Genomic DNA, 27,470 nt, shown 5'->3' on the forward strand with positions numbered 1-27,470 from the left:
GAAGACTAGCTGATATTTCCAAACACTGGGGTGCGTGTTGTTCCTCCCTGGTGTCCAACTCCTGGTGTAATTTCTGATTGGAAGTCTCCTGGCAACAGACTTGGTTTCCTTTTTCCTCCCTGTGCACTATTTTATTAGCGTGGCTCATTTGAATGTCTCCTGCAATATTAGAAAAAAATAGGTGTTTTTAATAATATATTCACATATAGTTTTATCAGAATACAAACGGTGAAACATGTGAAACGTACCTATTGGAAAAGAACATATGTGATCGTATTCTGTTAAATCAGATATGCCTTCCTTTTTAATATCTGCAGGTGGTGACATGATTGTTTCAGCCTTACAGTCATGATCCAGTCCAGGCTCTTCTTTCTGCGTTGTAAACAAAAACTGCTGTAAAAAATCATCAAATTCCTCTTGTTCATTCTCCTTCTTCACTGCCTTAATCTGGGCAGATGATCCATTAAGTCCTGACATTTCAGCCTTCAGTTTCTTTAGAGTTAAATCACATCAAATAGCCCTTCAATAAAAGGATAAAAGCGTACCTGTGACAAAGTATTACAGTATATGTGAACTGATGTACATAAATAAAGTATATTTCCTGGATCCCATAGTCTCTCTTAAAATGTGACTTCAGTATTGAGACCCCAGTCTGTTGTGTTCTCAATATATCCCCTTTGCCTGCCCCATTAGCTTCCTGGATTCACACCTGACCAATCAGCTGCAAGGGCTATTGGAATGCAAATCAGATGTGGGAGGGAGTTCCATATGTATGAGCACTCTTCACACATCTGATCATTCTTGGATGGACATGGCCATACCTCAAACTATTCAAACACTACAAAGGAGGGAAAGTGGGGGTTGGGTGGATGTGTGAACTTTAAAGCTTATGGATCAGTCTGTACACAGGTGACAATTTCCTTTGGGTCGGATCTGCATGAATCCGTCTGTGGCTATGTTTACACGTGGCCGGATATTTTCATAAATGGACATTTCCCTCTCCGTCAAGAGCATGCCAAACCTGTAGGTGGCAGTGTAACGAGAGGCTCAAACCCACCTTAGCCAATCACAATCCCAAAAATAGCAACAACAGCAACAAATCACTTGCTCTTTCTCTTTTAAATATAGGTGGCACTTTTGACACAGGTGCAAATTCTGGCACATGCTATGACGTCGGATGCCTAAAACTAATTTTTCTCAGTTTACATTTGCAATGTGCAAACAAAGTTTTCCAATATCTCCACTCAGTCCGGAGTTTTTAGAAAGAATCGTTGTCAGAGGCAAATTCTGTGTGAGTGTAAATGAAGGGAACGAAGGGAAATATCTTAAGTTTTTCAAAAAATTTACCTGTAAACGTGGTCTGAAGTGAACATACAGTATCTGACTGTGGGCAGGGACGGATTAAACAGATATTGCCCCCCATGCATAATATCAAAAAAGCCCCCCCTCCCCCTGACCACGAAGCGCGTTTGCGCATGCAGCCAGTGAGTCTCTTTTTGTTGTCGCTGTGCAGGCTGGTGCACAACTTCACACAATGAAAATGTAGTACATTATGTCATATATTAGAACTCAGGCCCACACAGAAATGAATTCCAGCAGCTGTTTTTATTATCAGGCTGTAATCTCCTAACCTGACTCTCGCCAGATGAATTTCGTTCCGCTTAGTTCCGCCTAGCTTCACTCACATCCATCTGGGACCTCTTCCATTGAGAGTGATTTCTGCACCAGATTTTATGGGACAGCCAATCAGGACGCAGGAACGACAGCGTCACGGGTTGGCTTCGATGAAGTAGCACGTCATTAGATGATGGACAAGTGGCTTATTCAATCATATGCAAGCATTTTTTGATTAGGCCCAGCCTTCTGAAGAAACACTCCAATGGATTGGTGCCAGATAGATGAGTGGAGATAGGCGGAATGAAATTCATCTGGCGAGACTCAGGTTAGTAATCTCCCTTTGCTGTGCAAACAGTCTACAGCAGGGGTTCCCAACCTTTTTTCATTAAACGGACCGGACAACAGTTGTCATATTTCTGACGGATCGGTAGCAGGGACATTGATAGTATTTGTGACAGGTGGTGCTGATGATATTACGGGGGTTCGGCAAGTGTCTCCCCTGGGAAATTTTCGAAATTCTGGCTGTTAAATACACCCTTTTAACACAGTTTGGAAGGGCCATACAAACTATTACAGAGCAAGCAGGGCCCGTTTTCTGTCTGACTCAGGTGACGTGAACATTGGCTACATGCATTATAAGGTTTTCACTTCACTGCTGCTTGACACTACCTTGCATGGAGACATATTTCACGTTAACATTGGAGATGTTAGCAAATCGCGTTTGGTAAATGGAGATGCAGATAATTTCCCTAATTAATTTCTTGTGCATCAGCCCACATTATGCGCTCACTCCAGCTAGACGAGTGAGGTAATTGTAGGCCTATCTTGTCACGAGGCTTGCCAACCAGCAGATGGCGACTGAGAGCACGTCCAGGGGGACCAAGAGGAAGTAACCTGGAAATGCCCATATTTGGTCCTTCCTGCCCCAGAGAATCACCTGGAACTGATGACTGGAGTGATTGTGTTTGTGTTCATGTTTCTCACCTGTGTTTAGTCATTAATCTTTATTAGTTGGAGTACTTAAGTACCTCTGTTAACAGTGCCTCTTGCTGGCGGGAGCGATGAGTGCTTCCGGGAATGCGAAAGAGCCGCCAGACCCATTGGAAATGGCGTTTGGTGGACTGGGATGTGATCATGGATTGTTAAGCATGGATAAGTTTGAAACTAGATCTAATGATTTGGAGGAGTTGTCAGGGGAGCATGATAGTGAGAGTACTATAAGCGAAGGTGACGAAGGTGAATGGAATTTAATTCAAAGAGCATCGAAGAAAAGAAAAGGAAATACTAAACTAGATAAAACGAAAAGAGTTAGGACTGAGGTTAAAGTAGTGATTCGATTTCAAACTCCCTGTGTATTAAACCCATTAAAAGTCAGTGAAGCAATTTATAAGCAAATAGGAGAAGTTCGCTCCGTCAGAACGCTAAGAGATGGTAACCTGTTAGTGGTTTGTCAAGACAGTGATCAGAGAATGGGATTGATGAAACTTAAAACGTTACTGGGGAAAAGTGTTAAATCCCAAGACTGGGAAGAAAGAGGTAAAATAATGGCGGTGATATCTGGAGTATCGACAGACTTGTCAGAAGAAGACATTAAAAGCAATGTTAAACGAGTTCGAGTCAGCAAAGTCAAGCGTTTGCAAGTACTTAGGAATGGAAGTAAAGGACCAAGTTTGTCTGTCTTGTTAGTGTTGGATGAGGTTAAGATGCCTGAACGAATCATGATTGGGTATGTAAGTTATATGACGAGGACTTACATCCCCCCACCAACTAGATGCTTTAAATGTCAGCGATATGGACATATTTCTTCTGCGTGCAAATCAAAACCCAGATGTGCTAAATGTGGAGGCGAACATGAATATGGTAAATGTGCGGAAGGAACGAAAATCAAGTGCTGTAATTGCGGAGGTGAACATAGTGCGGCCTACAAAGGGTGCGAAATGCATAAAAGAGCAGTTCAAGTGCAAAATGTTAAGGTAAAAGAGATCATTACTTATGCTGAAGCCATTAAAAAGGTTGACAAAGAAAACCAAGCAAAATCAAGGGTTAAAGTAGGTATGGCCCCTTTAGATTTAACCCCTAGTCAAGCTCAAACGACCCAGAAATGTTGTAAGGTAACTGAAGATACTTTAATTGTGGATAAGAAAAGTTTCATTGCTTTTATGGTGGAAGTGGTTAACTGTTCAGCCCAAGTGGCAAGTAGAAGTGATAGAATTAAAATAATTAAAAGAGCAGCAGAAAAGTATCTAGAGATTCATGATTTGTCAGTTGACTCTATTCATAACATGGTATTAGGAATTTCTGATAGCCAGGTACCAGGTGGCAGTTCGTAATGAGTCTATCAATTTTACAGTGGAACGCCAGAAGTTTAATTGCTAATGGTCAGGAACTTAAAAACTTTATTGAGGAATTAGATATTAAACCCAACATTATCTGTATACAGGAAACCTGGTTAAAATCATCACTTGATTTCATAATATATGGATATACAGCAGTACGTAAAGACAGGGATACTGCAGGAGGTGGAGTGGCCACATTTATTCAGCAGGGGATTAATTACAGAGCTTTAAATGCAGATAAAGAGGTTGAAACAGTCCTGGTTGAGATCTGGGTAGGTAAAACTAAGATTAAAATCGTCAACTTTTATAACCCTTGTAAAAGAATCCTGAGAGAAATGCTAGACAATATGTGTGAGGAGGGAAATGGGAAGCTAGTATTATGTGGAGATTTTAATGCACATAACACTCTGTGGGGAGGTACTAAGGTGGATGAAAATGGGAGCACTATTGAGGAGTTTATGGATGATTATAAGTTGGTTTGTTTAAATGACGGAAGGAATACTAGGTATGATGCGTCTCATGGAACAGGATCAGCAATAGATCTTACATTAGTATCTGATCAGATAGCAGGGGTAAGTGAATGGGAGGTTAGTGAAAATTCTCTTGGCAGTGATCACTATATTATTTGGTTAGGTATTAGAAATCAAAATGTGTGCCTTGAAGAGAATTGGTTTCCAAGATGGAGAATGAAAGAAGCAAACTGGGGGTTATATAGCATGAAGGCAAGTGGCAGGCTAATGGGAATAATGTCAGAAATGAGTAATGATGTTGATGAGTTAAATTCAACAATTACAAATATTTTATGTGAGTCAGCGGAGGAGGTTCTTGGCAAATCTTCTGGGATGAGGAAAAGAAGAATGGTACCTTGGTGGTCAGATGATTGTAAGGAAGCAATTAAAGCCAGAAATAAAGCTTTCAAAATTGTTAAATCAAATCATTCCTATACCAACTTAATGGAATATAAAAAATTACACTCAAGGGTTAAAAGAGTCATAAAAGAAGCTAAAAGGACATATTGGCGTGACTTTTGTGGTAAAATAGGAGCAGAAGTCAAAGTGGGTGATGTTTGGAGCATGATTAAAAAGATGGGAGGCATTAGAAGGGAATTTTCTCTACCTGTAATTAAAAATAATGATAAAGAGGCAGTAACTAATCAAGAGAAAGCAGAGATGCTTGCAAAAAGTTTTGTTAAGGTTCATAGTTCAAAAAACCTAACTGATGAGGAATTGTCTTGGAGAGTTAAAGTTATGGATGAGAGTAAAGGGCTACTGGGGAAACATGTAATAAACGAGAGTGTACTAGATAAGGAATTTACGTTATTTGAACTTAGGAGAGCGTTAAATGGGGTTAGGAATACTTCACCGGGGAAGGATGGTGTATGTTATAAAATGATTAATGAAGTCGATGATATGGCTAAAATGATAATTTTAAGTCTTTACAATAAGGTTTGGGAGCAAGGAAGATTTCCTTTGGGCTGGAAACATTCTGTAGTGGTTCCTATTGTGAAACCAGGGAAAGATAAGACTGAAGTTAAAAGTTACAGGCCAATAGCATTAACATCTAACTTATGTAAGCTTATGGAGAAAATGATCACTAGAAGACTAATGTATGAAATTGAAAAAAGAGGTCTTGCCTCCCCACACCAGAGTGGGTTCCGTAATGGACGTACTACGATGGACCCTGTTGTATGTCTAGAAAATGAAGTAAGGAAAGCGCAAGTCAGTAAAGAATCAGTCTTAGCAACATTCTTTGATATAGAGAAAGCGTATGATATGCTATGGAAGGAGGGACTGTTAATTAAGCTGAATAGAATGGGTATTAGTGGTAAGATGTTTAACTGGATTAGAGACTTTTTAAAGGATAGAACAATAGAAGTGAGAGTTGGGGTTAATTTTTCTAACATCTATTCAATAGAAAACGGAACACCTCAGGGTAGTGTATGCAGTCCAGTGCTGTTCAACATCATGATTAATGATGTTTTCAATACAATAGACGACATTAGAATTAATAGAGCATTATATGCGGATGATGGAGCTTTGTGGGTAAAAGGACGCAATATTGATAATATTACAACCAAAATGCAACTGGCTATTAACAAGGTAGAAAAATGGGCATGTGAGTGGGGTTTTCATTTGTCTATAGAGAAGACTCAATTTATTTGTTTTTCAAAGAAAAGAATAAATCCCACACTAGAACTTAAGTTATATAATCAATCATTAAAACAAGTTAACGTTATTAGGTACCTGGGAGTGTGGTTTGATGTCAAGTTAACATTTAAGGAACACATACAGAAAATAAATGAGAGGTGCAAAAAGGGCATTAATGTTTTGAAATGTTTGTCAGGGTACAACTGGGGAGCGTCAGGGATGTCCCTTAAAAGAATTTATATTGCACTGATAAGATCAGTGTTAGACTATGGATGTATTGTGTATCGTTCAGCATCTAAGACATTGATTGGTGAAATCAATAGAATGCAGGCTAAAAGTCTGAGGATATGTTGTGGTGCATTTAGAACATCTTCAATACCAGCATTACAAATAGAAACAGGAGAAATGCCCTTAAGCCTTAGACGTATTAAGTTGAGTATGGCTTACTGGATTAATTTAAAGGAACATGATGTATCACACCCCACTAAGAAAGTTCTTAACGAGTGTTGGGAATATGGTAGATCCCAGATTTGTAGCTTTGGTTGGGATGGTAATAAAATAGCAAACCAATTGGAAATAGATGGTATCAATTGTAGTAAGACTGTGCCCCTGGTAGGAACTCCACCTTGGTTGTTTTGTTCTCCTATGGTAATTATGGAAACCAAAGAGATAGCTAAATCTGGAGGAGTGTATCAGAACGTAGAGCAATATCTAGAAAGTATGTATTATGATACAACACAGGTCTATACAGATGCATCTAAAGATTCAGAGGGTAAAACAGGTATTGCAGCATTTATCCCTGATCACAAAATCTCTATTAAAAAGAGAACATCAGACCATCTGTCCATATTTGCAGCTGAAATGACAGCTATTATTATTGCATTACAGTGGATAGAAGAAGCTAGGCCCCCTAAAGCAGTTATTTGTTCTGATTCAATGTCATCTCTCACATCTATACAAAATGGAGAATCATCATGCCGACAGGATTTATTGAATGAAATTAATAATATCATATTTGCAATCAGTCAACAGGGAATATCAATCCAGTTTGTATGGGTACCTGCTCATAAAGGAGTTGGTGGTAATGAGGAAGCAGACAAGCTGGCAAAAGAGGCAACTAAGGAAGAGGAAGTTCAGTTAAACATTCCTCTCAGCAGATCAGAAGTTAAGGTAATCATCAAACACAAAGTTAACTTAATATGGCAAGCTGAATGGGATAAGGAGAAGAAAGGTAGGCATTTATATAATATACAAAAGAATATCCTAAATAACAAACCTATGTACCCAAACAGACAAGAGGAGGTTTGGTTTACAAGGATGAGAATAGGCCATACTGGTTTGAATAATAGCTTACATGTTGTAAATAAACATCCAACTGGAAAATGTGAGTTTTGTGGAATGAGAGAGGATGTAGATCATGTTCTTTTAAAATGCTTAAGATTCTCCAGACAAAGAGAAAAGCTAAAGAGGGAAGTGAACACAGCCAAGAAAGCCTTCTCTTTAGACACCTTATTAGGTGAGCCTAGATCAGGAAACATCACTAGTGCTGTCATCACATTTATCAAAGAAACACAATTAGCAAATAGGATTTAGTTGGTTGTTTTGTGTTTTTTTTTTATTTTTATTTTTTTTTTATTATTATTATTTATTTTATTTTTTATTTTTATGATTTTCCTTGAAATAACATCCAATTGATTGCATCTCAGTCCAGTAGATGGCGGTAATACACTTTGCCTGTAAACTGCCATAAAACCTGACAGAAGAAGAAGAAGAAGTGCCTCTTGCTGAGTCTTGAATGTTTATTCTTGAGACTGTGGTTCTCTGTAATTTCTAAGTTTTCAAGTAAAAGCCTTGGACCTCCCTCGACTGTTCTTTGACTCTGCATTTTGGGGTTTTCCTGGTAGACCATCAGCTTCTGCTACAGTGAATATAGCCTCTGGTGGTCGAACTCTCAATCTGCCTTGACATATCGGTCATTGCTATTTGCTACGATATAAGCTACTGTTAGGCCTACAAGTCGCAATTTATTAGGCTATCCAATCGCTATGCTGTTTTCATGAACAGGAATCCACTTCATTCACATGCCCATGAGTGGTTCAGTTTGTCAGTTTCACTTTCGCAAACACGCATACACATTGAATGAGCACTCACCACTGCCACCTAATGTTATGCCTCTATATTTTATAAATTAAGTATTTCTTGATCAGGAAAACATTTAGTTTATTTTTCTTTCGGTCCACGGTTCCATAACACTATTCAGTTGTGTCGCAAATTAACAGACAGAAGCACCATAATCTAGCATAATCTATCCTAAATTCATGGCAATTTTTTTTAATCCGAGGGCCCCTGTGCACGTGCACACTTGGCACAAGTCATGATCCGTCCCTGACTCCCCCACTCCACATACGCGCACACGCACACACACACTTTCTCAAAATGTAAATACTAGGACAATTTAGGGGTATGTCATGTTCCTCTCTATGCACCAAAAGCGAGAGAGAGAGAGTGTGTATCTGAGTATAGAGATGGACACAAAATATTAAGATAGCATAGAAAACACATCTGAACAGAAAACAGAGTTACCCCAATGGAGAGTTTATGTTGTCTCTGTGCGATCATTTTCAAGCAATTCAAACAACGACAGAGAGAGAGAGAGGGAAAGAGGGAGAGAGAGGGAAAGAGGGAGAGAGAGAGAGAGAGGGAAAGAGGGAGAGACAGAGATCAAAATTGAGAAGATGAAAAGGAAGTTTGGAGGGACAGAAACCTTTGGAGAGCAAAAATAACAGAGAGAAACAAGAGTCAACCGTGTCAGAGAGAACACACGGTTCTCTGAAGCTATAACTTTGTGCTTCTCCTTCTGTAACGCATACCTGTCAACACTCCCGTTTTTCCCGGGTTTCTCCCGTATTTCAAGGTCATCTCCCAGCACCCTCCCGTTTTGTTATTTCTCCCGGAAAACTCCCGTAATTTGCATGGCCATCAAACTTCATTTTTTAAAATCATTGATCCATTCAGGTTGACAGATTGTGTATGAAATACACCCTACACATACATGATCACTTAGTTTCAATTTTAACCGTTTTGTCATAGGCTAAAACCTGGCAACCCAAAACCCCAATAAGGAAGCTGGTGCCGACTGCGCAGCCTGAGTGTCGTCGTAAGCAACCGGGCTAGTTGAATGGCCTACTCAAGAACTAGTTGTTGTGAAATTGTTGGGAATTTAATTGATTAACATAAACTGTTATTGAGTGTTGTTGATACACTGAACTTGTGCCCTTGGAACCAAATCTGACAGCTTTGGAGTTTTGGAAGTAGGCTGCAGGCAGGCAGCTGGTGGATACATAACTGGCATGCGTAAGGTAATGGTAAGGTAAAAGCAACGACCGAAATGCAGTGTTGAAACACGTGTATGAAACGTATTACATATGCAAACACAGATCCGGTATAAACACTGACCACCCCCCCCCCCCCCCAGTGAACTGCAGCACTCTTGCTGGAGATTCTTTAGTCTTTAGCATTCTGGATTCAAACCTAACAGATCATCTGAAGACACTATAATGCAAATCTTAATGACAAAGGATTATGGGTGGGAACTCCATATGTATGAGCACTGTTCACACGTCTGATGGTTCTCAGGTGGCCATGGCCATACATGGCTAAACTGAGAAACAAAGGAGAGTAGGAAGGTGTGGGGGTGGATGGAGGTGTGAATTTTAAAGATTAGCAGGGGTTGGTTATCTGCCAAGACTGTTTTAATGGCTTTAGAATCATGTACAAAGACAAAAGATGAGTTGAATTTTTCAAAAGAAAAGTATACTCAACTATAAATTTATGTAGAACCAGTAACATCACACAATCGGCTAACATTATATAACTTTGTTTAGAAAGCAACTCGTTATAGTTGTCTAAACCACCCTGCAAATGTCTTTTAATTTTAGATCTTGGAATGAAGACTATCACACACCAACACATTTATATTTGATCTGCTGGATTCTGAGTTCTGAGACTACAGCTTATTCTGTCCAGTATGGATTTTCTGGTGTTTCTACATGAGCAAATTTTCAAGACTTTCCCACAAAATGGACCCGCTGCTGTGCCTTGAGATGAGACCTGTGCATGACGGCTTTGTTATACAGTGAGAACAGTGTGATATGTTTTTTTTTTTTCAGAACGGACTATCTAGTGTATCTTAGCAGAGTAGCCAACACACACACACATGCCATTAAACACCTCACAAAGAAATAAGTAAACAGAATAATTGCTATTCCAGGCTGACATTGATGTGGAGAAAAATCACATTAAATTGTCATTCAGTTCTCCAGAAGATGCTAATGTCTATGCAATTGAGCCAGTTGTGTGAAAGTCTTTTCACGTCAAGAAGTTTTTCAAGTATGGGTCCTCTGGTGTTTCTTGAGAGAATGCAGATGGGTAAAGGCCTTTCCACACTGTGAACATGGGTATAGCCTTTCTCCAGTATGTGTAACCTGATGTTTCGTGAGATCTGAGCTCGTCCTGAAATGCTTTCCACATGCAGTACACAGATATGGTTTTTCTCCAGTATGGATCCTCTGATGTACTTTGAGGCTACACTTCTGACTAAAGGCCTTTCCACACTGAGAACACTGATATGACTTTTCACCAGTATGTGTGACCTGATGTTTTGTGAGTTCTGAGCCCGTCCTGAAATGCTTTCCACATGTAGCACACTGATATGGTTTTTCTCCAGAATGGATCCTCTGATGTACTTTGAGGTTACACTTGTGACTAAAGGCCTTTCCACAATGAGAACACTGATATGGCTTCTCTCCAGTATGCGTGATCTGATGTGAAGAGAGGTTTTGGGCTGTTGTGAATCTCTTTTCACATGTAGTACACTGATGTGTTTTTTCTCCAGTATGGATCTTCTGATGTACTTTGAGGCTACACTTCTGACTAAAGGCCTTTCCACACTGAGAACACTGACATGGCTTTTCTCCAGTATGTGTGACGTGATGTACAGTGAGCGCTGAACCCGTCCTGAAACTCTTTCCACACTGAGAACACTGATGTGGTTTCTCTCCAGTATGGATCATTTGATGTGCCTTGAGATTAGCCTTTGCTAAAAAAGCCTTTCCACACAGAATACACTGATATGGCTTTTCTCCAGAATGTATGATCTGATGGGAAGTGAGCTCTAAGCGTTTCCTGAAACTTTTCTGGCATATAGTAAACTGATTTGCAAGAGTAGGAAGACCAGCTGATATTTCCAAACACTGGGGTGCATGTTGTTCCTCCCTGGTGTCCAACTCCTGGTGTACTTTCTGATTGGAAGTCTCCTGGCAACAGACTCGGTGTCCTTTTTCATCCCTGTGCACTATTTTATTAGCGTGGATCATTTGAATGTCTCCTGCAATATTAGAAAAAAATAAATCAGGTGTCCTCAATAATATATTCACATTGAAATTAGTTTAATCAGAATAAAAACTGTTCAGAAACATACCTCTTGGAAAAGAACATATGAGATCGTATTCTGTTAAATCAGATTTGTCTTCCTTTTTAATATCCGCAGGTGGTGACATGATCATTTCAGCCTTACAGTCATGATCCAGTCCAGGCTTTTCTTTCTGCGTCGTAAACAAAAACTGCTGTAAAAAATCATCAAATTCCTCTTGTTCATTCTCCTTTTTCACTGCCTTGATCTGGGCAGATGATGCATTAAGTCCTGACATTTCAGCCCTTAGTTTCTTTAGAGTTAAATCACATCAAATAGCCCTTCAATAAAAGGATAAAAGTGCACCTGTGCCAAAGTATTACAGTATATGTGTAGGCCTACTGCTGTTGATTTACAGAAATAAAGTATATTTCCTGGAACCCAGAGTCTCTCTTAAAATGTGACTTCAGTATTGAGACCCCAGTCTGTTGTGTTCTCAATATATCCCCTTTGCCTGCCCCATTAGCTTCCTGGATTCAAACCTGACCAATCAGCTGCAAGAGTTATTGGAATGCAAATCAGATGTGGGAGGGAATTCCATACGTATGAGCACTCTTCACACATCTGATGATTCTTGGAACCTCAAACTATTCAAACACTACAAAAGAGGGAAAGTGGGGGTTGGGTGGATGTGTGAACTTTAAAGCTCATGGGTCAGTCTGTACACAGGTGACAATTTCCTTTGGGTCGGATCCGCATGAAAGCCTTTAAATCCGTCTGTAGTTATGTTTACACATGGCCGGCTATTTTCATAAATGGACATTTCCCCCTCGGTCAAGAGCATGCCAAACCTGTAGGTGGCAGTATAACGAGAGGCTCAAATCCATGTTAGCCAATCACGATCTCAAAAATAGCAACAACAGCAACAAATCACTTGCTCTTTCTCTTTTAAACATAGGCTGCAGTTTTGACACAGGTGCAAATTCTGGCACATGCTATGAAGTCAGCTGCCTAAAACTCAATTTTTCTCAGTTTACATTTGCAATGTGCAAACAAAGTTTTCCAATATCTCCACTCAGTCCGGAGTTTTTAGAAAGAATCGTTGTACGTGTAGACATGGTCTGAAGTGAACATAAGGTATCTGACTGTGGGCAGGTACAGATTAAACAGATATTGCACCCTGTGCACAATATCAAAAAAGCCCACACACACATGTACACATCTGACAAGAGTGCAAAACAACAAATTAGGCTATAATGCAAATCTTAAAGGACTTATCCGGAATAAAATGCACTTTAGATCAATATACGGATGACTGAGAGTACATACATTGAGTTGACATCAAAATCATGTCATTCGGATGTGTTTTGAGAAAGTTCGATTTTACCGTTTTTAGTCAAAACTAATTAGCCTGGAAGTGACCAGGGCATGTCATTTCGCCGCTACAAAACACTATTTTTATACCTCTTCTACAGTTCCAAACAACATTACACTTACGTGGTAGTGAGTAGAGGGTCCCTAAAGCCAAACCGAAGTATCCCGAGGTCTTTATGTGGTCGGATAGAGAGTCCAGAATGAATTTCATCAAGCCAGTACCTTTCCGGAAATGTTGCTGCTGCAGCTGGCATCTTTAGGGGAAAGTCTGTAGGAGTCGATTGCCGAGTGTGGAGTAACACGCTCTGGAAATTCACAATTTCGTTGCCGTTTTTAAAAAAAACATAGTCCAGTATTTCTTTCGAAATTGAAATGAAGTTGTATGAACAGCAAACCCTAGCTTACTAACAGGTTGGAATTTTGAAATGTGATGTCGTGCAACGACATGATGCAATCGACTCCTCCTTGTCCAACCAAATCCTCCATTCTAACTGAATACATTTCATACTGTATATTTTTGTCTATATTTACAGTTTAGACGATTTATTTGCAATTAAATATGATTTAACCCCTATTTTAGTGTTTAGTAATTTTAAACTCTTATGTTGGTCATTGTAAAGTCTATTTAAACATGCTAAATCTTGTTCATTTTTTGGACAGTCTAGGCCAAAGGTTCTCAACTTTTTGTGGGGCCAAGGTACACTAATGGTCAAATCAAATCTCCAAGGCTCACGACCACTACTGATTATGAAGTATCACACACTTTATTGCAGGCTATAACATGGATGGTAATTTTATGAGCCTGTATGCACGTCAGGTTCCTCAAATGCAGTTGGTTATCTGCCAAGACTAATTGTTTTAATGGCTTCAGCATCATCTACAAAGACAAAAGATGAGTTGAACTTTTCAAAAGAAAAACATACTCCACTGTCAGACACCAAACAGGACGAGGACCACAAAAGCGTCACGTTCAAAAGTTTATTTAAGGGTTGGGGGTTTCCGGGGGGGGTACAGGAGTTCCAAGAGTCTGCGTGTGTGTGTTCCCCCAGTAGCCGAACAGCGATGGCAGGAGCTGGATGATCCGGGAAGTCCTGGGGGAAACACACACACAACAGCAATTGAAACGAAGCAGCAGTACAGTCAAGGACTAGGCGGTATTCGTAGAAGAGGGACGGAAGGCAGGTCAAGATTACCGGGGCTGGAGAACACAGAAGTAGTCGAGCGGGTCCGGGATCACAGGCAAAGAGTCAGAGGCGTTTTCAAAAACAGGCAGGTAACTGGTGCTGGTTGCAGACGATCTGACAAGTGTGGACTGAAAAGCAAGGCTTTATATAGAGGGCATGATGAGTGGTGAATGCAGTGCAGCTGGTAGGTAACGAGGGTGAGGCAGAGCAGAGCAGGAACAGGTGGAGGTCATCAGACTTCAATCAGCACGTGTTACCAGGCAGAGAGAGAGCTCATGACAGAACCCCCCCCCTAAGGGACGGCCCCAGAAGTCCCCAAGAGTGACACCACGTCGGGAGGGGAGCCGGTGGAGGGCTAGAATTCCTCCGAGCGGTCCGAGTGAACATCCTCATCCTCGGAGGGAGCTGGAGGGTCGTGGACAGAAGACGGGACAGGTACCGAGACAGGGTCAGGGTCAGGCACATGACAGGAAGCCGGGCGGGCAGGACGGTTAGGGACCCCTCTGGGGCGGCCCCTACGGATTGCAGGTTGATCAGGATGCAGACGGTGGAAGTCGGCGATGAGTGTCCGGTCCACAATCCGACTGGCTGGCACCCAGGTTCTCTCCTCAGGTCCATAGCCCTCCCAGTCGACGAGATACTGGAGGCCCCTACCTCGCCGTCTGGACCGAAGCAGGCGTCGAACGGTGTACACCAGCCCACCGTCAACGAGGCGAGGAGGAGGAGGAGGAAGCGGCACGGGTACCAGCGGGCTTTCATGCGTCGGCTTGACTTTCGAAACATGGAAAGTAGGGTGCACCCTCATGGAGGTTGGCAACTGGAGCCGGACTGCGGTTGGGCTGATGACCCTCTGGATAGGGAACGGGCCGAGGAATCGAGGTGCCAGTTTACGCGATTCCACCCGCAGTGGGAGATCCTTGGCTGACAGCCACACCTTCTGGCCAACACGGTAGGCGGGTGCCGGCGATCTTCGGCGGTTAGCCCCAGTGGCATAGCTGACAGCTGACTTGAGTAGCGTGGCACGAGCTTGTGACCAGGTACGACGGCAACGGCGGGCATAGGCGAGGGCAGACGGGCAGGACACATCTCCTTCCTGGCTGGGGAACAGGGGGGGCTGGTAGCCATACACACACTGGAAAGGTGACATACCAGTGGCAGAGCAGGTGAGGGAGTTGTGAGCATACTCTATCCACATCAGTTGTTGTGCCCAAGCCTGGGGTTTGCGAGAAACCATGCACCGCAGCGCCTTCTCCAGCTCCTGGTTTGCCCGCTCGGATTGACCATTGGACTGGGGGTGGAACCCAGAGGTGAGACTCACTGTGGCCCCTAGAAGACGGCAGAACTCCTTCCAGAATGTAGAGGTAAATTGCGGGCCTCGGTCAGAGACAACATCCCTGGGCAGCCCGTGTAGACGGAAGACATGATCAAGAACAGCCTGGGCAGTCTCTCTGGCAGATGGCAGTTTAGGGAGGGGAATGAAGTGTGCCATCTTGCTGAACCGGTCAACCACAGTGAGAATGACAGTCATCCCACCTGATGGTGGGAGGCCAGTTACAAAGTCCAAGGAGACGTGGGACCAGGGTCGTGTGGGCACAGGCAAGGGCTGGAGTAAACCAGCGGGGGGCCGAGTGGAGGACTTGTTCTGATTGCAGGTGGGGCAGGCACGGACGAATTCTCGGACATCCCTTCTCAAAGAAGACCACCAGAAGCGCTGGGCAAGGAGATGGCAGGTGCGGGCGGAGCCCGGGTGGCAGGCAAGGCGGGAGTTGTGTCCCCACTGTATGACCCGGGACCTCAAATTATCTGGGACGAAGAGACGACCGTCTGGGCATGCACTGGGACTGGGATGGTCACGGAGGGCCTCTTGAATTTCCTCCTCGATATCCCAGGTCAGGGCAGCTACGACGCAGGGATCGGGCAGAATTGATGCAGGTTCCTGGGAAGGGGCGTCGTCCTTATGAAACTGACGGGAGAGAGCGTCCGGCTTGGTGTTCCGAGAACCTGGGCGGTATGACAGGGTGAAGTTGAATCTGGTGAAAAACAAGGCCCAGCGGGACTGTCTGGGGTTAAGACGTTTGGCATTGCGGATGTATTCGAGGTTTTTGTGATCGGTCCAGACCAGGAACGGAACTGTGGACCCCTCCAGCCAGTGACGCCACTCCTCCAGGGCAAGCTTGACAGCCAACAGCTCACGGTTTCCAACATCATAATTGCGCTCTGCAGGTGAAAGCCGGCGAGAGAAAAATGCACAGGGGTGCAACTTGTTGTCCTCCTCTGCCCGTTGAGAGAGTATGGCCCCGACTCCCACGTCTGAGGCATCCACCTCGACAACGAACTGCCGGTCTGAATCCGGCATCTGGAGGATGGGGGCAGTGGTGAACCGGGCCTTGAGGGTATGAAAGGCTGTGTTGGCCTCTGGGGTCCAGAAAAAGGGGTGTTTGATGCTGGTCAGAGCTGTGAGGGGAGCGGCGACGGAGCTGTAGTTCCGGATGAATTTCCGGTAGAAATTGGCAAAACCGAGGAATTGCTGCAGCTTCTTCCTATTCCCCGGAACTGGCCAGGAGGTAACTGCCGAGACCTTTGCGGGGTCCATCTGGATATTGCCTTCAGCGACGATGTATCCCAGGAATGACACAGTCTGAGCATGGAACTCGCATTTCTCCGCCTTGACATAGAGAGAGTTCTCCAGGAGCCGTCGAAGAACCAGCTGGACATGACGGGTGTGTTCGGACAGAGTTCTGGAGAAAATTAAGATGTCGTCCAGGTACACGAAGACGAATTTATTCAGCATGTCCCGCAGCACATCATTCACCAGCGCCTGGAATACCGCTGGGGCGTTGGTGAGGCCAAATGGCATTACCAGGTACTCATAATGGCCGGTGTGGGTGTTGAATGCAGTCTTCCACTCGTCACCCTCCCTTACTCGCACTAGGTGGTAAGCATTTCTAAGGTCCAGTTTGGTGAAAATAGTGGATCCCTGGAGCAATTCAAAAGCAGAGGTGAGTAAAGGCAGAGGGTACCGGTTCTTCACTGTGACATCATTCAGACCTCGATAATCAATGCAGGGGCGAAGAGAACCATCTTTCTTTCCCACAAAGAAGAACCCGGCACCAGCAGGAGAGGAAGACGGGCGGATGAGTCCAGCTGCCAGGGAGTCCCTGATGTAATCCTCCATAGTTTTTCTTTCAGGAGGGGATAGTGAGTAGAGGTGACCTTTGGGTGGAGCAGTCCCAGGGAGGAGATCAATGGCACAGTCGTACGGACGGTGTGGGGGCAGAGATGTGGCTTTGGTCTTGTTGAACACCTCTCGGAGGCCATGGTAACATTCAGGGACATTAGAAATGTCGGGGGCAGTGCTGAGGGGTACTGAGCCGGGGGGCAGCGAGGCAGCACGCAAACAGGTCAGGTGGCAGGCATTTCCCCACTCTTTCACAGTTCCGGAGGCCCAATCGAGGTGAGGATTGTGGAGACGGAGCCAAGGGTAGCCCAGGATTAGGGGTTGGCCTGGAGAGCTGAGCAGGTGGAAGCGGATGGTCTCTCGGTGGTTTCCTGACACCATCATTGAGATGGGGGCTGTGATGCTGGTAACTGTGCCAATTACGTGACCGTCCAGGGCCCGGGCTGGAACAGGAGTGGACAAGCGATGGCTTTCCAAGCCCAGCTGACGAGCAAGTCCTGTGTCAATAATGTTTGCTTCTGCGCCAGAGTCCACCAGGGCTGCCAGGGTGTGGGTGGAATCAGACAGGTGAAGACAGACTTGGATGAGGGGTTTACGGCTGATGGAGGGCTGAATGTTCATTGAGCTCATCCAGATTCCTCCTACATCTGGTGAGCTCCGGCTTTTGCTGGACAGGTGGCGACTCGATGACCATCACCACCACAGTACAGGCACAAGTTGGAGGTGATGCGTCGCTGGCGCTCTGCAGGGGTTAGGGAGGTGCGGCCGATCTCCATCGGTTCAGACTGGTCCGGCTGGCTAGATGGTGTGGCAGGTGCGGACAGAAGGGCAGTTGGGACACTCCGTGTGCTGGTGGATGGACTCTGGCGCCCTCTCTCATGACGGCGGGCCTGGATCCTGCGGTCGATGCGGACAGCCAGAGCAATGGCTTCATCAAGAGTGGGGGGTTGATCATGGGAAACCAGCTCGTCCTTTATGTAGTCCGCCAGGCTGTGGAGGAAAGCATCCACCAATGCTTCCATGTTCCAGGAGCTCCGACTTGCCACAGTTCGAAAGTCAATGGAGTAATCCGCAACAGTCCTTCTGCCTTGGCGAATACTCATCAGGATCCGAGATGCCTCGGCTATTGTGGATTCCAAATCGAATACCTTGAGCATCTCCTCTGCGAATAGGTTGAAGGTTGCACATGCTGGGGTCTGGCGCTCGAACTCCGCCGTTCCCCAGAGTCGAGCTCGGCCCGTCAGGTGAGTGATCACGTAACCGACCCTCGCCCCTTCAGTGGCAAAAGTCCTGGGTTGCAGGGTAAACTGGACACGGCAGCTCGTCAGGAACGCCCGTACCTGGGTTGGGTCGCCGCTGAACCGCTCTGGATTGCCGATCCTGGGTTCTGGGGCTCCGGCAGCCACGGTAGCAGTGGACTGGGCAGGAGACTCGGGTGCTGGGCCGGTGAGCAGGCTGGCTGGGGCTGGGCCGGTGGGAGCAGGCAGAGGAGAAAGGTTGGTGAGAAGTTGAATGATCATTGCAAGTTGTTGCTGTTGCTGCTGGAACTGCTGACGCTGGCTCAAGCCGGCTTGAAGTAGGGAGGCAATGTCAGCAGTGTTGCGGTTTACCTCTCTCTCTGTCTCTTCCAGGCGTTGCATGGCGGTGGGTGGTTCTGGTTCGTCGGTTTCCATGCTGGTTCGACCGTGCGCTGGGTCCATGTTTGGTCAGATCGTACTGTCAGACACCAAACAGGACGAGGACCACAAAAGCGTCACGTTCAAAAGTTTATTTAAGGGTTGGGGGTTTCAGGGGTTCCGGGGGGGGTACAGGAGTTCCAAGAGTCTGCGTGTGTGTGTTCCCCCAGTAGCCGAACAGCGATGGCAGGAGCTGGATGATCCGGGAAGTCCTGGGGGAAACACACACACAACAGCAATTGAAACGAAGCAGCAGTACAGTCAAGGACTAGGCGGTATTCGTAGAAGAGGGACGGAAGGCAGGTCAAGATTACCGGGGCTGGAGAACACAGAAGTAGTCGAGCGGGTCCGGGATCACAGGCAAAGAGTCAGAGGCGTTTTCAAAAACAGGCAGGTAACTGGTGCTGGTTGCAGACGATCTGACAAGTGTGGACTGAAAAGCAAGGCTTTATATAGAGGGCATGATGAGTGGTGAATGCAGTGCAGCTGGTAGGTAACGAGGGTGAGGCAGAGCAGAGCAGGAACAGGTGGAGGTCATCAGACTTCAATCAGCACGTGTTACCAGGCAGAGAGAGAGCTCATGACACTCCACTATAAATTCACGTTCAACCAGTAGCATCACACAACCAGCTAACATTATATTACCTTTGTTTAGAAAGCAATTTGTTATAGTTGTCTAAAGAACCCTGCAAATGTCTTTTAATTTTACATCTTGGAATCAAGACTATCACACACAAACACCTTTATATTTGATCTGCTTGATTCTGAGTTCTGAGACTACGGCTTCTGTCCAGTATGGAATTTCTGGTGTGCATCCTTATGTATGAGCACTCTTCACATATCTGATGATTCTTGGATGGACATGGCCATACCTCAAACTATTCAAATACTACAAAGGAGGGAAAGTGGGGGTTGGGTGGATGTGTGAACTTTAAAGCTTACGTGTCGGTCTGTACACAGGTGACAATTTCCTTTGGGTCGGATCTGCATGAAAGCCTTTAAATCCGTCTGTGGTTATGTTTACACATGGCTGGCCAGTTTACATTTGCAATGTGCAAACAAAGTTTTCTAATATCGTTTGCACATTGCAAATGTGTCTAAAAGAAAAAATAGCAAATTATAATAGAGCTATTCGGAATGAGAGGAGGAACCACTTCTCTAAGGTAATTGCTGAAAACAGTGGAAACTCTAGGGTGTTGTTCTCTACCATTGATAGGCTATTGCATCAAACACCTTTTGATACACTCAGTCAGGCATCCTAAGACGCATCTAAGATGCGAAGAATTTGCAGACTTCTTCAAAAACAAAGTCATTTCTATAAGGGAGGCTATTGGTAACACAAGTAATATGTTTGATAGTACACCCAAAAACAGCCCCCCAAAATGAAGGTCCTTTAGCACTATTACTCAATCTGAGCTTGGTAAAATTATAACTCAAACCGGCTCCTCAACATGTGTTTTAGATCCAATCCCTACTAGATTCCTCAAAAAAGTATGATGGCTTAGCTCCCTTTTTTCTCAAGGTAATAAATACCTCATTAGAAACGGGTATATTTCCAATTGCTTTTAAAACCGCTGTTGTGAAACCTTTACTTAAAAAGTCAAATCTTGACCATACCAATCTGAGCAACTACAGGCCTATATCAAATCTATCGTTTTTGAGCAAAGTACTTGAAAAAGTTGTTTGTAATCAGTTAAATACCTTCCTCAACGAAAACAGTATCCTTGAAAAATTCCAATCAGGTTTTAGATCAAATCACAGCACAGAAACGGCTCTAGTAAAAATAGTCAATGATCTCAGACTGGCTACTGACTCAAACAAAGTCTCAATCCTTATTCTTCTGGATTTGAGTGCGGCATTTGACACCATTGATCATAGCATCCTAATTCACCGCCTTGCGAAGTGGGTGGGTCTCTCTGATAATGCTCTAAACTGGTTTCAAACCTACATTACTGGCAGAGATTTTTATATCAGTCTAGGAGATCATGTATCTGAAAAACATGACTTGCCTTTTGGTGTGGCCCAGGGGAGCCTCAACAAGATGCAGAAAAACTCAACAAGATGCAGAAAAACTAATTCACGCCTTTATCACTAGCAGGTTAGACCAGTGTTTCTCAAACGTTTTCAGACCAAGGACCACTTAGCCAATAAAAAAAAAAAACTCACGGACCACCTAGCTAAAATAAAAACCAGTAGACCTACTTCAGCAGTATATTACACAATAGGCCTACCCGCTGAACCACCTTGTTTATTGTCTTTGAACCTTGCTTATTGTGTCAGAGGATTCATATGATTTAAACTGGCGTAGCTTACATAGGCAGTGTTGCAGAACTGTTTGGATTTACATACAAGTTGGTTCAATATGGCAAACAACTCATCTATATTATATTTTACCACGTCTGCTCGCGGACCACCAGTGGTCCCCGGACCACACTTTGAGAAACACTGGGTTAGACTACTGCAATGCACTTTTCACTGGTCTTCCCAAAAAACATCTAAAGAAACTGGCACTCATACAGAACTCTGCGGCTAGACTTTTAACTAAGACTAAGAAGAGAGAACACATCACCCCTGTGTTGGCTGAACTGCACTGGCTCCCTATTTCCTATAGAATTGATTTTAAGGTTATGTTAATTACTTACAAAGCTCTGAATGGCATAGCACCTTCATATATCTCTGAGCTTTTATTATCTTATCAACCACAAAGGAAACTTAGATCATCCAATTCTAATCTTTTAATCATACCCAAAGTGCTCCACAAACAAAGTGGAGAAGCTGCTTTTATCCATTATGCCCACAAACTATACACCCTGCCTCTGTACATCAAGCAGGCGAGTTCAGTAAATATTTTTAAAAAAAGATCTGAAAACATACCTGTACAGGAAAGCTTTTAGTTAACTCATCTTATCCTGTAGACTACTTTTTCAGATTATTCTACATCTGCTACTATTGGAGGGCACAGCCAGCCAGAAGCAGATGGGCTCCCCCTATTTAAGTCAGGTTCTGCTCAAGGTTTCTTCCTGGAATATGGGAGTTTTTCCTTGCCACAGTTGCCATATGGCGTGCTTGTGGGGGGTAAAGGGTTAAGGCTGCCAGTCTTATGACGTCATTTTCTATATTTTTGATATGCTGCTGTGTGGATCATAAACAGCCCCAGCAATGAAGAAAAGTGATTGATAATGACTGACTGACTATTATTGTGTTACATGCTTCAAATGTAAAGCACTTTGAGCTGCATTCTGTGTATGAAAGGTGCTATACAAATAAAGCTTATTATTATTATTATTATTATTATTATTATTATTATTATAATATCTCCTCTCAGTCCAGATTTTTTAGAAAGAATCATTGTCAGAGGCGAATTCTGTGTTTAATTGTAAATGAAGGGAACAAACGAAGGGAAATATCTTAGTTTTTCAAAAAAATGTACCTGTAAACGTGGTCTGAAGTGAACATACGGTATCTGACTGTGGGCAGGGACGGATTAAACAGATATTGCCCCCCATGCACAATATCAACCCCCCCCCCCCCCCCCCCCCTGTATGTTGTCTCTGTGCGATCATTTTCAAGGAATTCAAACAACGACAGAGAGAGAGGGAAAAAGGGAGAGACAGAGATAAAAATTGAGAAGATGGAAAGGAAGTTTTGAGGGACAGAAACCTTTCGAGAGCAAAAATAACAGAGAGAAACAAGAGTCAACCGTGTCAGAGAGAACAGACTGTTCCTCTGAAGCTGAACCTTTGTCTGTAACGTGAGTACAGTGTTTATGATATGTGTTGTGGATGGAGGGGAGCTGGGAGTCAATAGTCTTTTGGGCAGATTTCACTACTCTTTGTAGTGCTTTGCGATCGGCAGCATTGCGATTACCGTACCATACAGAGATGCGGTTCGTGAATATGCTCTCAATGGTAATGGTAAGTATGTAATGGTAGTTTTAGGCTAAAAAAACATGACCTCACACCGTTTTCACTATGTTTTGTATACAAAATCCAGTCAGTCAAACTTTAAATTTCGTCTGACATTCATTTTAACATTTAATTTGGAAGTTAAAATATTTAGGTAACATAAATATATGGTGGAACACTTACATTTTTTCCAGTAATTAGCCTAAACTTCCAGTGAGTCTATTCAAAATGTTCACCACATTATATTAACACACATATAAAAAATCCAAACATAAGAGTTATGTGTAATAAAGTGGAATGACACAGGAAAAAAGTATTGAACGTGCCTACTGAAATTTCTTCAATACTTTGTGGAAAAGCCTTTGTTTGTAATGACACCTTCAAGACATTTCCTGTATCACAAAACGTATTAGGTGTGATTTTGGCCCATTATTCTAAACAGATTCCAGGGGTCCCTCTTGTGTTACTTCCAGAACTGTTTAATTGAATTTAATTGAATTGGCTGCCTTCAAGTCTTTCTGGAGCTTTCTTCGAGTGGTCCTTGGCTCTTGGAATTGACTATCCTTCTGACTCCCTGGTCAGAAATATTGCAAGGAGATCCTGTGCATGGCCGGTTGATGATGCAGTGATGTTCCTTCCACTTGCAGATAATGGCTCCCATGCTGCTTACTGGAAGATTCTGAAGTTTTGAAATGCATCTGTAACCAGTTTCATTGATATGTTTTGCAACAATAAGGTTGCAAAGGTCTTGGGAGAGCTCTTTGCTTTTACCCATCATGAAATGTTTCTTGTGTGACACCTTGGTAATGAAAAACCTTTATATAGCCCATCAATATGTAGGCTACTAACCAAGCTTATATTAATTTGCACAGATAGAAAGGATAACTACTCTCTAACTACTTACAGATTCCAGCTCATTCCTTCCCTTTCCTTGCCTTAGTGCTTTTTCTTAGCGTGTTCAATACTTTTCCCCTGTGTTATTCCTCTTCATTACAGATGACTCTACTTATGGAGTTGTTTGGATTTTTTATGTGTGGATTACCTGAGTTATTACTAATGCCTGGTGAAAATGTTGTGCCCCCCGTATTCCACTTTTCAAGGGTCCTCTCCTCCATTGGGGCCCTATACTTCCCACTCCCCCCCAATCAAGAGTACAAGAGTACATTTTCTAAATATTGCATTACTACTGCCACAGTGCTTACATTTATGTACAGAAACATCCTACATGGAGTTATGAAAAATGTTAATGTTAATACCTTGGAGAATGTAAAAGGAATTGAAATAATCTTTTTACCATGTTGCCAGGGATGGGCAGTATTTCTAATACATGTACTATTTTGTAATTGAAACATTTGAAGTGAAAACTGTCATTAACTTGTTCAGAAATAGTCTGGCAAGGTGGGGCCACAGGTTGGCACACTCCCGGGATGGACCTTTTGCGTCTTCATCCATTGTTTCATCCATGGTTTCGTCTCTTATCTAAATCTAACCATGGAGTTGACTTTGGCGGAAAGCTGAAGGTGATTGCTGATAGGCTGTCCCAATCAGTGGTGCCTGCACAATCCAATCACGTTTGAGAGGGAAACAACAAATTGAGGGTTTCCGAGATTTTTGCTTTTTCCTTTTTTTTAGAAGAAGTAACAGGTACTCACGGCTATGGATAGAAATGTAGTGGAGTAAAGAGTACAATATTTGCCTCTCAAATGTACTTGAGTAAAGTCATGAGTACTCTCCAAAAATGATACTCGAGTAAAGTACAGATCCCTCAAAACTGTACTCAAGTACAATTCTCAAGTAAATGTACTCCGTTACTGTCCGGCTCTGATGTATTCACAACACACCACATGATTGGCTCAATGTTTTTACATGTCAATGTTTTGCCGCGGAATGGTTGTGATATGTGTAGACAACTGTTACAAACTAACCCCATGCATTACTATGGAGGATTTTTTGAGTGCTGTATCTCCTGATTAGAAAGTGTCTGGTAAAACTGGTTGTTCTGGTACCCCCCCCCCCCCCCCCAAAAAAAAGTAACTAAGTAACTTTTACTTAAAGTACATTTTAAATGAACTACTTTTTACTTTTACTTGAGTATATTTTCAGATCGGTATTTTAACTTCTACTTGAGTAATATTTCATCAAAGTATTGGTACTTTTACTTACACTCTTGCTGGAGATTCTTTAGTCTTTAGCATTCTGGATTCAAACCTAACAGATCATCTGAAGACACTATAATGCAAATCTTAATGACAAAGGATTATGGGTGGGAACTCCATATGTATGAGCACTCTTCACACGTCTGATGGTTCTCAGGTGGCCATGGCCATACATGGCTAAACTGAGAAACAAAGGAGAGCAGGAGGGGGTGGGGGTGGATGGAGGTGTGAATTATAAAGATTAGCAGGGGTTGGTTATCTGCCAAGACTGTTTAGAATCATCTACAAAGACAAAAGATGAGTTGAATTTTTCAAAAGAAAAGCATACTCAACTATAAATTTATGTTCAACCAGTAACATCACACAATCAGCTAACATTATATAACTTTGTTTAGAAAGCAACTCGTTATAGTTGTCTAAACCACCCTGCAAATGTCTTTTCATTTTAGATCTTGGAATGAAGACTATCACACACCAACACATTTATATTTGATCTGCTGGATTCTGTGTTTGATTCTGCTGGATTGTGGGCAGCCGTGGCTCACTGGTTAGCACTCTGGACTTGTAACTGGAGGGTTGCCGGTTCGAGCAAGGCACCTAACCCCTCACTGCTCCCCGAGCGCCGCCGTTGTAGCAGGCAGCTCACTGCGCCGGGATTAGTGTGTGCTTCACCTCACTGTGTGTACACTGTGTGCTGTTTGTGTTTCACTAATTCACGGATTGGGTTAAATGCAGAGACCAAATTTCCCTCATGGGATCAAAAAAGTATATATACTTATTCTGAGTTTTGAGACTACAACTTATTCTGTTTCTACATGAGCAAATTTCCAAGACTTTCTCACAAAATGAACCTGATACTGTCCCTTGAGATGAGACCGGTGCATGACGGCTTTGTTATACAGGGAGAACTGTGTGATATGTTTTTTTTTTCTTTTCAGAACAAACTATCTAGTGTATCTTAGCACAGTAGCCTACACACACACACACACACACATGCCATTAAACACCTCAAAGAAATAAGTAAAAAGAATCCCAGTAAACAAAATAAAGTCCTGGCGACGTCCCCTAAAGGTCCCCTGGCGAACGTCACCTCCTCGACATTGTGTAGGGTTCCCTTTACGTCCCACGGACCTCTGTTCGGGAGGTCTAAAAGACGTCCACGAGACTTTGAGAGGACGTCCTGTAATGGTCACCGCGACGTTATGCGCGCAACGTTTATATTTCCGCGATGGAAAAAAAAAATCATGAAGCCCGATTTGGTATGATATGGTATTACATCCTGTAAGTCTCAGCGCTGCTAGGAGAGAGGTAGACGGAACATGAACACACATTAATGACTTGTTCTACAGCTAGCCTACACAACCAACTTCACTCACTTCATATTTTCACGCATGTATAAAATCACATTGAAATTTATACCAGGCTAGGATGTGCTGCTTTCACATCTACGGTGTCATTTTCTTAATAAATTAATACGACGTTTTAATGGGCATATCCCGTAGCATATTCTTCAAAACATCATCAGAGTAGGCCTAGGCTATAAGATAAATTGTTCAAACCATATTGTTTTAAAATATTAAAAACTAATAATAGCCAAAAATACTAAATGAATCGCAATGTATGCTGGGAAGCAAAACATGAAATAAAGTAGGCTACATGAAACATAGACGTAGAATGCACTGACGTTATATCCACTCGTTTTCTTGGACCTGTGATCAAACAGGGACAGGCTATAAATGTAAGCCTATCTTCCTGGAACATTGCAGATAAAGACAAATGTATCATTTTCTCTAGGCTATGAATGCTCTTTGTAGCCAACTTTAAGATGAAATAAATAGATTCCAGATGTTTCTATTCTATATCATTGTTTTATTAATAAACAGTAAGGCTCTGGTGAGGCAGAGACCTTGCTCCTCGTCAGAAATCTCATCGGATATGTGCACTCTTTGCTGTTTCCACAAGGAGCTGCTGTAACATCGGGGACAGCTATGCGTGACACTTAAACGCGAGCATGAGTCAAATAAATTACAATGACATTTAAACAAGTCACGAAGAAGCAGTATCCTTAATTCTTCTGCAATGTAGAGCTAGATCGTTTTGCTTTACAAATTAAGTAGTCACTTCTGTTGCTAGACAACCCTAAACAAATGCTACGTTGTCTGTTTTTAACATTTCTCTAGTTTTATTGCATAGGATCAGCTCTAAAAGTCGGTTCAGTCCCAATTCGGCTGTGTGTGTGTTTCTGAAAATAAAACACATTATAAGTATGTGACTATGTTAAATAAACCACTGCCTATTTAGAGCATGTTACATGCATCACGTAATGTAAGTTATCTGAAGAAATGCGCATTGTAGGCTAAGCTAGAAGCTAAGAACAGCGACTTTGCTAACGTTACACCAAGCATCACATCAGCTAACATGAATTTGATAAAATCCTTTCCCTAGTTTGTAACGTTATACATTAACGTTAAACTCAAAATGTATGTG

At 43.0% G+C, this 27,470-nt stretch overlaps 1 protein-coding gene across 1 annotated transcript; it reads left to right on the forward strand.

Moving 5' to 3' along the window:
• The first annotated feature begins 2,678 nt into the window (after window positions 1-2,678).
• LOC121693224 lies at window positions 2,679-7,701 on the forward strand. The gene is made up of 2 exons (XM_042072527.1): window positions 2,679-3,343; window positions 7,126-7,701. The coding sequence occupies exons 1-2, from the start codon at window positions 2,679-2,681 to the stop codon at window positions 7,691-7,693; spliced, it is 1,233 nt and encodes a 410-aa protein (XP_041928461.1). The 3' UTR covers window positions 7,694-7,701.
• The last annotated feature ends 19,769 nt before the right edge of the window (window positions 7,702-27,470 follow it).

This window comes from Alosa sapidissima, chromosome 2 (genome assembly GCF_018492685.1).
Source record: "Alosa sapidissima isolate fAloSap1 chromosome 2, fAloSap1.pri, whole genome shotgun sequence".
NCBI lineage: Eukaryota > Metazoa > Chordata > Actinopteri > Clupeiformes > Clupeidae > Alosa > Alosa sapidissima.

Bases quoted from the DNA above. Each gene is read 5' to 3' on its own strand.
- LOC121693224 (XM_042072527.1), top strand. From the start codon at position 2,679: ATGAGTGCTTCCGGGAATGCGAAAGAGCCGCCAGACCCATTGGAAATG. The intron at 3,344-7,125 runs GTATGTAAGTTA...ATTTGCAATCAG, and splicing joins CCTGAACGAATCATGATTGG to TCAACAGGGAATATCAATCC.